The sequence below is a fragment of the Panicum virgatum genome, chromosome 1N (assembly GCF_016808335.1).
Source record: "Panicum virgatum strain AP13 chromosome 1N, P.virgatum_v5, whole genome shotgun sequence".
NCBI classification, from domain to species: domain Eukaryota; kingdom Viridiplantae; phylum Streptophyta; class Magnoliopsida; order Poales; family Poaceae; genus Panicum; species Panicum virgatum.
This window is the reverse complement of record NC_053145.1, coordinates 51,104,193-51,117,074: the sequence shown is the minus strand read 5'-3', so window position 1 is coordinate 51,117,074 and position 12,882 is coordinate 51,104,193. Positions and strand designations below refer to the sequence as shown.

The window sequence follows — 12,882 nt, the reverse complement described above, 5'->3', positions numbered from 1 at the left end:
GCGTGAGACCGAAAGCAGCTGCGGTTTGATCTCTTCAAATCAACCCCAGCGCGGCCTGATTAAAGCCTCGATTAGTGAGCAGCCTAATCACCATAGTTCAATTAGCAGCGGCCCGGCCAGGCCATGCTACCTACTAATCACGCCGCCGCCGCGAGAGACATGGTTCTTGCATTGCTCGCCACCGTTCTAGTCCTTACGGCGCGGCCGGCGACGGCGATGCAGCCGCACGCGTCGTGCCTGCGGCGGTGCGGCGACATCGAGATCCCGTACCCGTTCGGCGTCGGCCCCGGGTGCCACCTCGAGACGGGGGACTGGACGTTCGTGCTCACCTGCAACCGCACCGCCGGCGCCGGCGCCGGCGGGCGGCCCCGGCTGTTCAACTACCAGATCGAGGTGCTGGACATGTCGGTGCGCCTCGGCCAGCTCCGGGTCTACAGCGTCATCAACCCCTGGTGCTACAACGCCACGGCGGGGGCCATGAACGGCCAGAGCAACTGGTGGTACGACATGTCCATCACTAACTTCCGCATCAACGACGCGCAGAACCGGTTCACCGTCGTCGGCTGCAACTCGCTCGCCTACATCCGCTCGCTCAACGACACCACCGACACGTCCCGGTACATGACGGGGTGCATGGCCATGTGCCCCGGCGCGGGGCGGCTGGCCGACGGCGCCTGCGCCGGCGTCGGGTGCTGCCAGACCGCCATCCCCGGCGGCCTCAACGGCTACCAGGTCTCCTTCGAGGAGAAGTTCAACACCTCCGGGATCGCCGGCTTGAGCCGCTGCAGCTACGCCGTGCTCGTCGAGGCCGCCGCCTTCGAGTTCCGCACCAGGTACGTCACCACCGACGCGTTCGTCGCCGACAACGGCGGCCAGGTGCCGCTCGTGCTCGACTGGGCCATCGGGAACAGGACGTGCGAGGAGGCCAGGCGGAACGCGTCGGCGTACGCCTGCGTCAGCGCCAGCAGCGAGTGCGTCGACTCCAAGTACGGCAAGGGCCGGGGCTACCTCTGCAACTGCTCCGCCGGATACGACGGCAACCCCTACCTGCTCAACGGCTGCCAAGGTGATGAGCGCTCTCTCAGACTCTCTTCCTTCCACCATGTCTTCGTCACTGCCAAGTGTACCTAACGTTCCTTTTTTTTCACCCTACTATCTGCCTTGCAGATGTTAACGAGTGTGAAGACGCAAGATTCAGGTACCCGTGCTCTGTTCCTGGCACTTGCGTCAACACTGTTGGATCATTCTACTGCGCTTGCCCTGACAAGACGACGGGCAACGCCTACAATGGGACGTGCGAGGACAACAAGTCCCAAATTGGATGGCAGATCGCCATTGGTAAGCAAGCAGAGGACCCAAAATTCTTCCAACCACAGCAGATGATGAAATGAAGGAAATGGCCAGTCTTTCTACGCAACAGTTTCACTAACCATTTCGTGTTTATTTCCGCCTGTTTTCTGAAGGTGTCACCAGCGGCGTCGTCGTGCTGATCGTCACGGCGACCTGCCTGTACATGGTCCACGAGAAGAGGCGGCTGGCCAAGATCAAGAGCGAGTACTTCAAGCAGCACGGCGGCCTGCTGCTGTTCGAGGAGATGAAGTCGCGGCAGGGCATGTCCTTCACGCTCTTCACCCAGGAGGAGCTCGAGGAGGCGACCAACAGGTTCGACGAGCGCAGCGTCATCGGCAAGGGCGCCAACGGCACCGTGTACCGGGGCACCACCAAGGACGGCGAGGCCGTGGCGATCAAGCGGTGCCGCCTCGCCAGCGAGCGCCAGAAGAAGGAGTTCGGCAAGGAGATGCTCATCCTGTTCCAGATCAACCACCGCAACGTCGTCAAGCTCTACGGCTGCTGCCTCGAGGTGGAGGTCCCGATGCTGGTGTACAAGTACATCCCCAACGGCACGCTGTACCGGCTCATCCACGGCCGCGGCGGCGGCGGCGGCGGCGAGCCGCGCATCCCGTTCACGCTCCGCCTCAGGATCGCGCACCAGACCGCCGAGGCGCTCGCGTACCTGCACTCCTGGGCGTCGCCGCCCATCATCCACGGCGACGTCAAGACCTCCAACATCCTCCTCGACGAGGACTTCACCGCCAAGGTCTCCGACTTCGGGGCCTCGACGGTGGCGCCCACGGACGAGGCGCAGCTCGTGACGCTCGTGCAGGGGACCTGCGGGTACCTGGACCCCGAGTACATGAGGACGTGCAGGCTGACGGACAGGAGCGACGTGTACAGCTTCGGTGTGGTGCTGCTGGAGCTCCTGACGTGCCGGAAGGCGCTGAACCTGGAGGAGCTGGAGGAGGAGAAGTACCTGTCGTCGCAGTTCCTCCTGGTGCTGGGCGAGGGCCGGCTCGAGGAGATACTGGACGAGCAGGTGAAGGGCGAGCACGGCCTCGAGCTGCTGGAGCAGGTCGCGGAGCTCGCCAAGCAGTGCCTGGAGATGGCCGGCGACAGGAGGCCGTCGATGAGGCAGGTCGCGGAGGAGCTCGCCAGGCTGAGCAGGATGGCCCAGCACCCATGGGGACGGCAGAACTCCGAGGAGATCCTGGCGATGCTCGGTGGATCGCCCAGCACGGCGTCTGAAATCGAGCTTAGTAGCCCTCGGAATATCAGTTTTACTGATACGGCATATGTTGGAATTAGATCTCCACGTTAGTACAGTACTACAGCTCCTTTCATTGATAGTTTTAGTTTTGGTCCTAGTCAAACTAGTTTTCACCAAATCTAGCTACATAAAAAGTATCAATATCTATAATACCAATTGAACGCCCTATGAAGACGTGCTCATATTGTTCACCGAGACCACAAAGTATAAAGAGCATAATGTACCGACTGGCCCTGCAAATAGGTCGGGTTGAAATGAGTTTTATAGGTTGGATTTTGATACGGAATGCGTTTTGATGGCTTAAAATGAGTTGTGTTAGATAATGGGATGGGACGGAGCCGGTTCTATATAAATGAGAGTTGGGTAGGTTGAAATGGATACCTTGTGCAAAACAGTATGACTATATATAAATATACTTTGTGCAAAACAGTATGACTATATATAAATATCGATCCTGCGTTGAGAGTTGGACCCTAAAATTAAAAACCGTACATTCACACCATAAAATTTTATTGAAATTGACTGAAATTTGTTAGAGATGACATAATATGATTAATAATTATTCCGTGTAAAGTGGTACGATTAGACCTACATGTGGACCCGCGTCAAGAACCGGACTCTGGAAATAAAATTTTGTGTTCGCACTATAAAATTTTATCAAAATTGACTCAAATTTATTGGAGATAACTTAGTATAACTATCAGTTACTTTTGCGTAGAACAATGTGGCTAGAATTACAAAAGACCCTATGTCAGGAGACGGATTTTGGAAATAAAATTTTGCGTTCACATTATAAAATTTTATAAAAATTGACAGAATTTTATTGGAGATGACTCAGTATGACTGGCAGATACTTTGTGCAAAGCAGTGTTGTTAGATCTACACATTTGCCCCATGGAAAGAGCCAGACTCTGGAAATAAAACCTCGCGTTCACACTATATAAAATATAGAAATTGATTGAATTTTTTGAAAACGACTCAGTACGACTAGCAGCTACTCTGTGCAAAATAGTGTGGCAAGATCTACACCATAATTTTTTTGAGAAATAGATTTTTATTGGGTTGTAACTATAGTTTGACTAATAGTTTATTTCATTATGAGTTGACATGTTTGGGCTGGTTTGATGTGCGGTGGTGCTGGTTTGGTGCGGAATGAGTAATAATAATTTCTCTTACGAGAATGAATTGATGTGGATATAGCAGTTTGATTATCAACCCATTTACAGGGCTATCACCAACAGGATCACTAAACTTAGAGAGCGAACTGGTCTTAGTCTTCATGCATATGCCAGACAGAGACAAGCAAGAGAGCACAACTCTCTTTTTGGTCAAGGAACTGATCATCCAATTTGGCGACCCACATGGCATGATGGGCCGTAGTGCGCAGCATCGTAAACAGTTTGAAAGAAGTCTTTGGACATAGTGTGACAGACCCATGAAAGAAAGAATAATGGTACAGCCCATCCTTACCCACATCCTGACCTGAGCAGCACTGTTGAGAACATGAGCAAGCCGGCACTTTTTTTTTCTTTTTGCCTGGATGACCAACACATTGATAGAGATTGGAGTCTTGACACTGAGAACTACTAGCAAAACAGACTAAGCGTGAGCACCGAGTCTACAGTCTAGCTTTGATCTCCATCGCACTCACCTTGAAGGCTACCCTCCTTTGGCAGTGCTATTAAATGTATTGGAGCTATACTAATCCAGACAAGATCGGATTTACACGTTGTGGGCTGGTCGATTGGTCGTCCAAAAGCACCAAGTTTCTCACATGCGAATTCCGTTGGCTGGGCCACGGAGCTGGTCCCTTTTCCTCTGGCAGGCGCAGCGAAACGACTACCTCAACCAATCGGACCGTGACAGGCCTTGCCGACAGTACCCTCACCCCAGCGCCGGTCCGGCCCCGTCCGCGACCGCCGCCGGCCGCCGCTGGGACAGTCGCCACGGTGGGACCTCCGGGCTGGTGGGGGGCTTCTTCAAGCTGCTGCTCCTGCGACGGCGAGCGCGAGCGGACCTGAAAGACGCGCGCTAGCGCTTGGGCAACCGCACCTAGCTGGTCCAGAACTCCTCCAGATGTGGGTGCGTTCGTCTTGACGCCGACGTGCATGCGGATCGATCTGTCTGGTGGTGCCACACTGCTCGGCCCACTCACTGCGTGGGCCTCGTGTCCTGTTCTTGGTTGGGGGATAAGCCCTGGCACTGGTCCGTTTGGTTTGCAGCGTGCTAGTGAATACTGACAGTTTGACCGCTAATTACGGTGTCAAGCAAAGTCAATTTACAAAACTAACTTCATAGCCCCCACGTTAGTGACCCTGAAGAATCTAACGAGGCTTTTGACCGCGCGATTAGAGGATGGTTACTGTAGCATCACTGTAGCAAATCATCGATTAATTACCGTCATTAGATTCTTCGCGAAAAATTACACACATCCCTAAAAAAAATTTGCAAATAGACTTCATTCAGTTCTTCATGCGGGAAAAATTCTCTTCTAGCGCTAGGATTCTAGCGCCAACCCAAACAAGACCACTGTCTCCTGGTCTTGGTCCTGGGTAGGAATTATTTGGGTCACCCTGACTTGACTCTCCTCGCCGCGATCCATCGCGCCGGGCGGGCGTTCAAGGCGCTGATCAGCCTGACCGCACCGCTCAGATCAGGGCGCTAGCAACGTCGTCGCCTTGGCCATCGATCGATGGCGAGATGTCGAGGGACGAGGGAGGCTCTGGATTCATGGAGCGTCAAGTACTGCTCCCTCCTACAAGGTAGTCCATGCATCCTGTCAATCTCCTGCTCCGGAACGTCGATCTCTCTTCCCTGACCAGCAACAGTTCGTGGACAGGAGAGCTGTTGCTGTCCTGCTGAGATCAGGATGGCACGCCAGATGTGGAAATGGCACGAGACCAGGTGCGATGCACGCACTTAACTCCGTTGAAAGCAACTTCGAGGGATGGGATCAGCTATGAAACGGGCCGGGTTAGAATCTCGCAGTGACAGCGACCGGCTTGATGAGTGGCTTGGTACACAGCACAAAGATCAGCTGCAAGCCTGCAACGGAAACGGAGCAGCATCTGCCACGGACACGGAGACGGACATGCCGCCAGAAGCCAGCTCAATAAACAAACAAAGCTCCACTCTTTTTCTTAAAAGAAAAATTCTGTACGGATCCCTGTGGCGTGGGCTAGGCATACATCATCGTCCCAGCAGCAACTTCAATTCGTGCAGCAAAGCATGTAGTACTCCTCTTTAGGCTTCGTTTAGTTCTAAAAAAAATTTACGCAGTATCCATCACGTCGAATTTTTGAACACATGCATAAAATATTAAATATAGTTAAATAAAATAATTAATTACATAGTATAACTGATTCCTACGAAATGAATCTAATGATACTAATTAATTCATAATTGGACATTAATTGTCAAATAACAATGAAATGTACCAGTCAAACTCATATTTTTTCACCAACTAAAACACCCCCTTAGCAGCTCTGCGCGGTTCGTCCATGTCATGTGTCGAGTGTCGACGGTGTATTCCTCCGCCGGACACATTCACGGTTTCACCCGAGCCGACCTCGTAATCTTGGCGTCGGAGGGCGAGATCCTGACCTCTCAAAGGCTTCAGAGCTATCGCATCAGCAGGGAGCCAGAGCCAGGGTCCAGGGAGCAGCTGCTCTGGCTCCGCATGCACGCTGCCCTCGATAAAGGACGGCCTGGGTCAAGGTCCGTACGCCGCCATAGTTTAAGGCTTTGCCGCGAGCAGTTCTTCTCGATCAGTTCCCACTTCCAAGAAGCATGTCGACAACAGATGGTAAGCACTTATATAATCTGTGATTGGCTGCGTCGCCTCCGTCCCACAACACCGAGTCCCCTTCCCTTTCCCCTCTCTACAGTACTTGAGAGGGGTGAAACATGCGGAGACTCGATCCGGCGCGGATACTTGAGAGAGGGGAAACAGGCGGAGAGTCGATCCGGTGCCGATTCCTCCGGTTCCTCTCCTTCACCGTGTTGTCCGGTGTACATACCTGTTTCTAGTAGGTTCTAGTAGCTAGGTTTAGGTTTATGCTGTTCTTTTCGGTGCGGAACGTCTTCTTTCTTCTGCTTCTCTTCGGCGACGGGTGTGGTGGTTCACTGGTTCCGGCGAGGATGCAGATAGGATTTTGCCTGTCCGAGCGAGCTCTGGCGAGGTCGTCATCTCTGGTGCGTCCTCCAGCGCCTTGCTCGTGAATCATTTGCTCTTCTCCGTCTTTGCGGGTCTTGTCGGCGATGGCGAGCTCGCTGGGGAAGACCGGCGAAGGATGCGACGGCGAGCTGGTGCAGAGCACCTGTGTCGTGCTATTCTCCTTGCTCGTGGTGGTGGAGGTGCCCTTTTCGGCGTTCTCCCCGTCGCTTTCCAGGTGAGTTTTTGCTTCCTTCGAACCAAGGCCGGTTCTGGCGATGCGACCACCGACGGCGGCTTCGTGAGGAAAGGTTTTAGCTTCATCTCTGCGAAGTGGTGGGTGCTACAAGTCTTCCCCGTTTTGTGGGATTCACTTTCCGGCTGCCGGCCGATGTGCCAGCAGTGGCGGAAGCCTTCCGGCCATCGTCTTCCTCGACGGTGGTGGCGGACAACGCATGCCGGTCTTCACTCGTTGCGGAGATGGCCGATGTGCTTGGGAGGCCATTTATGTTGGAAATATGCCCTAGAGACAATCATATTTCCTTATATTCATGGTTAATAAAGTGTTCCTTGAATATTCATGGATGACAATTTATATTGATTAATGCTTATGTGAAGTATTTGTGAAACTCTATACTTGTATGAATATTCTAAAATGTTCCTAGTCGGAGTTCATGTGAGGACACACATGAATATTAGACTAGCACATGTATTAGTTGATTGACTACGTTTCACAAGTCATGGACATAGGGATGTCAAACTAATAATGTGGGCTCATGTGAGACATGAGACTGAACTGACCCAACACGAGATGATGACTTCTCATTGCACAATATGTATTATGTGTCATAAGACCTGAGATCGTCGTATGTACTCAAGATGTGAATCGACTTACTTAGGAGCCATCAAACGCTGCACCGTAACAGGGTAGTTATAAAGGTGGCTTTCGGGTCTGTCAAGAAGTATGCTGTGAGACATAGTCGGCCAAGATGGGATTTGCCCCTCTCTATAACAGAGAGAGATATCTCTGGGCCCCTCGAGTGATTCGGATCAAGAAATGCATGGCCATACTAGGGTTAAGAGTTAACCAAAGATTCCGAATCACAGGATCGAGAAAGAGTGGTCGGCTTTAAGCTAGACCAAATATCGTGAGGCAAAGGAAACAACATATATATGATATTGTGGCGACTCGTCTGGTATGATTTTTGTGTGCGTATAGGAGTTGACATGTCTTGCTAGAGGCCACTGTCTACTATTGGGCCAAGTAAGAGTACTCGGGCCATATCTATTCGCATGTGAGCCCATAGGGTCACACACTTAAGGGAAAGAAGCCTGATAAGAAAGAGATCCGAATTAGACTGAGCTTAGGTGCACTAATGGGCCATTTAGGCCCAAACGGGGGCACCCAAGGTGGGGCCCAAGGCAGCCCACCTAAGAGGCTATATAAACAGAGGAGGGGGCGTCTAGAAATCCTAACCATAGCCTTTTCTCGCGCGTGAACAGTAACCTGCTAAAGTACCCGAGCGTGAATAGTACCACATGGGTGAACAGTGCGCGCTATAGTAGCCACGTGAATAGTGCCGCCCCTCCTGTGCTTCTTCCCGTACGTGTGGATACCTTGGAGGTGCCGCATCTGCTGCACAAGGACGAGCCGTTCGAGAGGAGGTTCACGCAACTGCACTGCCGGCTTCCATCTGCACTACAGAAGTTCCGCAACCGCGCGTCTAGTGGTAATCCCGTGATCTATAACTGCAGTAATCCTGATTTATGTGGTAGAAAAATTTTGTTTCTGTTACCCCATATTCCTACAATTTACTCGGCTTCGTCGCCTAGCAGTAAGTTCTCCTCTGCGGTCTCCACTTTGTGGACTTCGTCGTTGGTGCGGATGACGGCTATTGCCTTGGCTCCGGCGGACTGATTTGTTCGGAATCGAGGAAGATGTGAAGACCCTGGAACCTGGTGTGGCGGTTGTAATTATCAGTTTTTATGGGTCTTTTCTGTAATAGGTCTGGGTTGTACTATTCTCCTACGGTTTAATACAACTCGCTTCTTTCGCAAAAAAAAAAACTGTGATTGGCTCGGTCTTTGTAAATGCACGCAGCCAAGAATATAATTCCAAATTCCAAGCCTCCTATGAGGCATCGTGTGCTCCGTTGCGTTCCAAGGAGTTCATCACTTCAGTGTGACAGTTCCTTTTTTTTAGAAATAGAAATAATAAACATTGTGACAGTTATTCTCTGGAACCTCTGCCCAAGGACTTTTTAAGTATTCATGTGGATTTTTTTTGGTGTATAGCTAGAGCAGTACCCACCATCTGAATATATATCTGATGTACCTTTCAACCGGTACGGTACTATTTTCTGTACACAGCTAATAACATTGGATTATTGCTGTGATTCATTTTATTTTGGGAAATTCCATAGACATATACCCCATTATGGTCCACCATCATAGAAAGGGTCAATGTACCAGTTGGCCAACACAAATGGTTATCAAAATGCATCCTGAATTTACTTATACATATTGCAGATGGTTTTTTTTAACAATATTAGCCTAAACGGTAAACGCTAAGCAGTTGATCACCTATCGTTTAGCACTTTATTAGACTAAACGACCTATTATATATCCATTGTAGACGGTTTTCAAATATTTGTTGGTAAAATTTAAAACATATATGATACATCAATGTGTCTTTCTTCCACCCATATTTCATCTCTCTTCGTTGGCAACTCCATACGTGTCATGAACATGGATGGGTAGATATTTTTTTTTCAGTACTCGTGAAATTTTGGTCAAGTGGCATATAGGGTGCCCCAACAACAGTGCTCATGCTCTAGGCACCAATAATGAAGTTTATCTGGCGTGTTCAAGTAGCAAACTCCAAGGAGATGATGACTACTCACTGATTGTATTATTTCTTCTGTTCAAAACATAAAGCACTCAGGTGGCGCTAGCAAGATTCCTAGCTAGATGTGGTACTTATGTCCCTCCATTTGAAACTATAAAGCTTACTTCGTTTTGTTAGGATAAGCTTTTAACCAGCTATAATACTTAATTGAAATGTTAAAGTCAATAGATTTGTATTCAATTTTTTGTCTTATGAATATATCTACTTTTGTATCACATAACGAAATATAAGCAGAGTAATCCTTAGTCAATGTTTATCATAACAAAATGAAATATACCTTATTATATTCCCTCCGATTTATCATAACTAGCAAGATACTTTCTCCATTTTTTTTTGCATCTCGTATTAAATTTGTTCTAAATCAAATTTGGCTAACTTTGACGAAGTCTATAAAAAATATAGCAACAACTATACTACCCAACATATATTCCACGGTGGATTCAATGAAATAAATTTTGTGTTGTAAAAGTTATTATTTTTTCTATAAATTTGATCAAATTTGACTTAGAATAAACCTATATACGATATATAAATAAAAACAGAGGGGTACATACCATTATGATCCAACCAAATTGCTCCAAAGATCTTTCGCTAATCAATATTTCTTTCTTATTCATTGGTCCACTCCATTAAACCTTACACTACTCAGATTAGTTGTCATACAACCGAAATTTCACTATCAGAATGTACTCGTGTATATGCAAGAGTACGAAGAGAGTGAAACAAAATGGGAATATATCTGGTGGAAACCATAATTTTTGTGAAAACTTGTGCAAACCACGGTAAAAAAGTCGTTTAAATTCACAAAAAAAATCATACATATAGATAATATGATGATATACAATCCTGTAAAATATCTTGTCCAAACTCGACTTCGTTTGTGAGATATAAAAATAATAAATTTCAAGCAAGAAAGCTGTCTAGATGATTTGTTAGAAATTTGTTATTTTTATATCTCACAAATAAAATCGAGTTTGGACAAGATATTTTACAAGGTTGTGTATCATCATATCATCTACATGTATGATTTTGTAATAAATTTAGATGATTTTTTGCCGTAGTTTGCACGAGTTTTCATGAAAATTATGGTTTCCACCAGATATATAACAAAATTGCTGTCAGATTAACCTGTCAACTTCTGGTGGTCCATATCTTGAGTCGCTTCACATTTCATCACTTCGAAATAACGATCCTGGTGTGTACGGGATCGAGTACCAGGTTATTATAGAAATAACGATGGTCGATGGCGTTGAAACAACATGACAGATAGAATTAATTTCTTAGGCCTTACCTGTGGGAGGACTACATACAGGGGCTTCACTGTCCTATTCTGACAAAATCCTGTATATTACATGTACGTAGGAGGATAGTTCAGTGTCCATGCGTTGCTATTGATAATATACTACATCCATATAATATCACTAACTTTGTAGTCGTTCCCTCCGTGTATTGTCACCATACAAAGTATTGATTGTCTGAGATCTGATTATCACTACTACATTTTTTATTTTTAGAGGCGTGTATTTTCGATTTTCAGAAGCGTTTTTTGAAAACGCCTCAGAGCTATCGTCAGTGTTAATACAACATTTCTAGAGACATTTTTTTGTCCGCCTCTGTTAATAAAAAAATAAATAAAAACAGGCGAGCCCGCCGCGCCCATCTAGGCCCGGCGAGCCCATCTGAGCGGCTGGCCGGCCGCCTGACGCGCCGCCACCAGCCAGGACCTTCGCGCACCGCCGACCGAGGCAGGGACATCCGCGCGCCGCCGGCGGCCCCCTCCACGCGTCATGGCCGGTCGGGGCCACGCGGCTCGGGCCCTCGCGCCGCTCGCCAAGGTCCGCCGCTGCCGCTCGCCAAGGTCCGCGCCGCCGGCCGCGGCCTCCGCATCGCGTTCACCCCGGGCCGTCGCCTCCGCGTTGTGCCCGCCGCCAGCCTGAGGTCGAGGTCGCCGCCGCCGCTGCCGAGGCGCCCCGCCCGCCCCGTGGCCGGATCTGACCTCCAAGCGCGGGGCGAGTGGCCCGCTGTCAGCCGCAGCGAGCGGGGCGCAGAGGGCGGCCGGATCCGCAGGGGGCCGGCGCGCCGCCGCTGCAGGTGGCCCTCGTCGCCGGCTGGGCCGCGCCGCCGCTTGGGGGCGCCTGGGCACTGAGTGCTCGCGCCAGCGGCTGGTGTGGAGAGTGAGAGGGAGAGAAATGAGAACTCCAACCCTAAGTGTTGTATATATATGTGTGCTTGTTATTGGGTTTTTTTTAGGCCAACGAGCTGGGCCTATTTTTCAAAGGCGGTTATTTTACAGCAAATGCCTCAGTTAATCGATTTGCCGAGTTGTTTTTTCTAACCGCCTCAGTTAATAAAAATTGTCCGCCTCTGTTAATCGTAGGCATTAATAGAGACAATTGAATACTGTGCACACCTCTGAGGCCTTTTCAAAGTGCCTCGGTTAATCCAGTTTTGTAGTAGTGTAGGATTCCAATTGATTTGTCCGAGTTCCAATTATGATTCCAACTAATTTGTCTGGATTTCAATTAGGATTTTCGATTGATGAAAGACTAGTCGGACTCGCATACGGGATTGACTAATAAGGCTCACATATCAATGACACAAGACAGACCAAACCAAAACTTGAGGTGGAAACTTTAATCGCTTTAGTAATAGACTAGCATAGTGTCTGTGCATTGCTATGGATAATATAATAACTATGCATAATATCATTAATAAAATAATATCACCAACATTGTGCTTGTTCTCCTTATACAGGCCATGTTGTGATCATGCGAGACATTGATTGTCCGGGACCCGATTGGGATTCCGCTTGATTTATGCAGGGTCCGATTATGATTCCGATTGATTTGTGCAGGTTCCAATTAAAATTCTGATTGACGAAAGGCTACTCTGACTTGCATATGGGATGGACTAAGGTCCACATGTCAACGACACAAGACGGACCAAACCAAAAATTTAGATAGAAACTTTATTCGTTTAAGTAATACGTATAGATATAGAGATATAGATTCTGCCAAAATCCTTGTTGTCTACCAAAAAAAAGAGGGGGGGGGGGGGGGGGGGGGCGAAAGTTTCATATATAGAATCTTTTGGTACAAGTGCTCACAGTGAAGAGTACATGAGTGCACGCCCAATGCTAGCACCGCATATGCTTGCGAGAAAATATACAACAACAAGAGGAGGATCAAACCAGCTGGGGGGATTCATGATCTAGAA

The 12,882-nt window shown here is 48.8% G+C and overlaps 1 protein-coding gene across 1 annotated transcript; it reads left to right on the top strand.

The window, feature by feature from the left end:
- The first annotated feature begins 43 nt into the window (after positions 1 to 43).
- On the top strand, positions 44 to 2,787 carry LOC120656497 (wall-associated receptor kinase 5-like). Its single transcript, XM_039934601.1, has 3 exons — positions 44 to 1,066; positions 1,168 to 1,338; positions 1,464 to 2,787. The coding sequence occupies exons 1-3, from the start codon at positions 124 to 126 to the stop codon at positions 2,654 to 2,656; spliced, it is 2,307 nt and encodes a 768-aa protein (XP_039790535.1). The 5' UTR covers positions 44 to 123; the 3' UTR covers positions 2,657 to 2,787.
- Positions 2,788 to 12,882: the final 10,095 nt, after the last annotated feature.

Excerpts from the sequence above, each read along its gene's own strand:
- LOC120656497 (XM_039934601.1), top strand. The coding sequence starts at position 124 with ATGCTACCTACTAATCACGCCGCCGCCGCGAGAGACATGGTTCTTGCA. Across the intron at positions 1,067-1,167 it reads CCTGCTCAACGGCTGCCAAG|ATGTTAACGAGTGTGAAGAC; the intron begins GTGATGAGCGCT and ends TCTGCCTTGCAG. Across the intron at positions 1,339-1,463 it reads TGGATGGCAGATCGCCATTG|GTGTCACCAGCGGCGTCGTC; the intron begins GTAAGCAAGCAG and ends TGTTTTCTGAAG.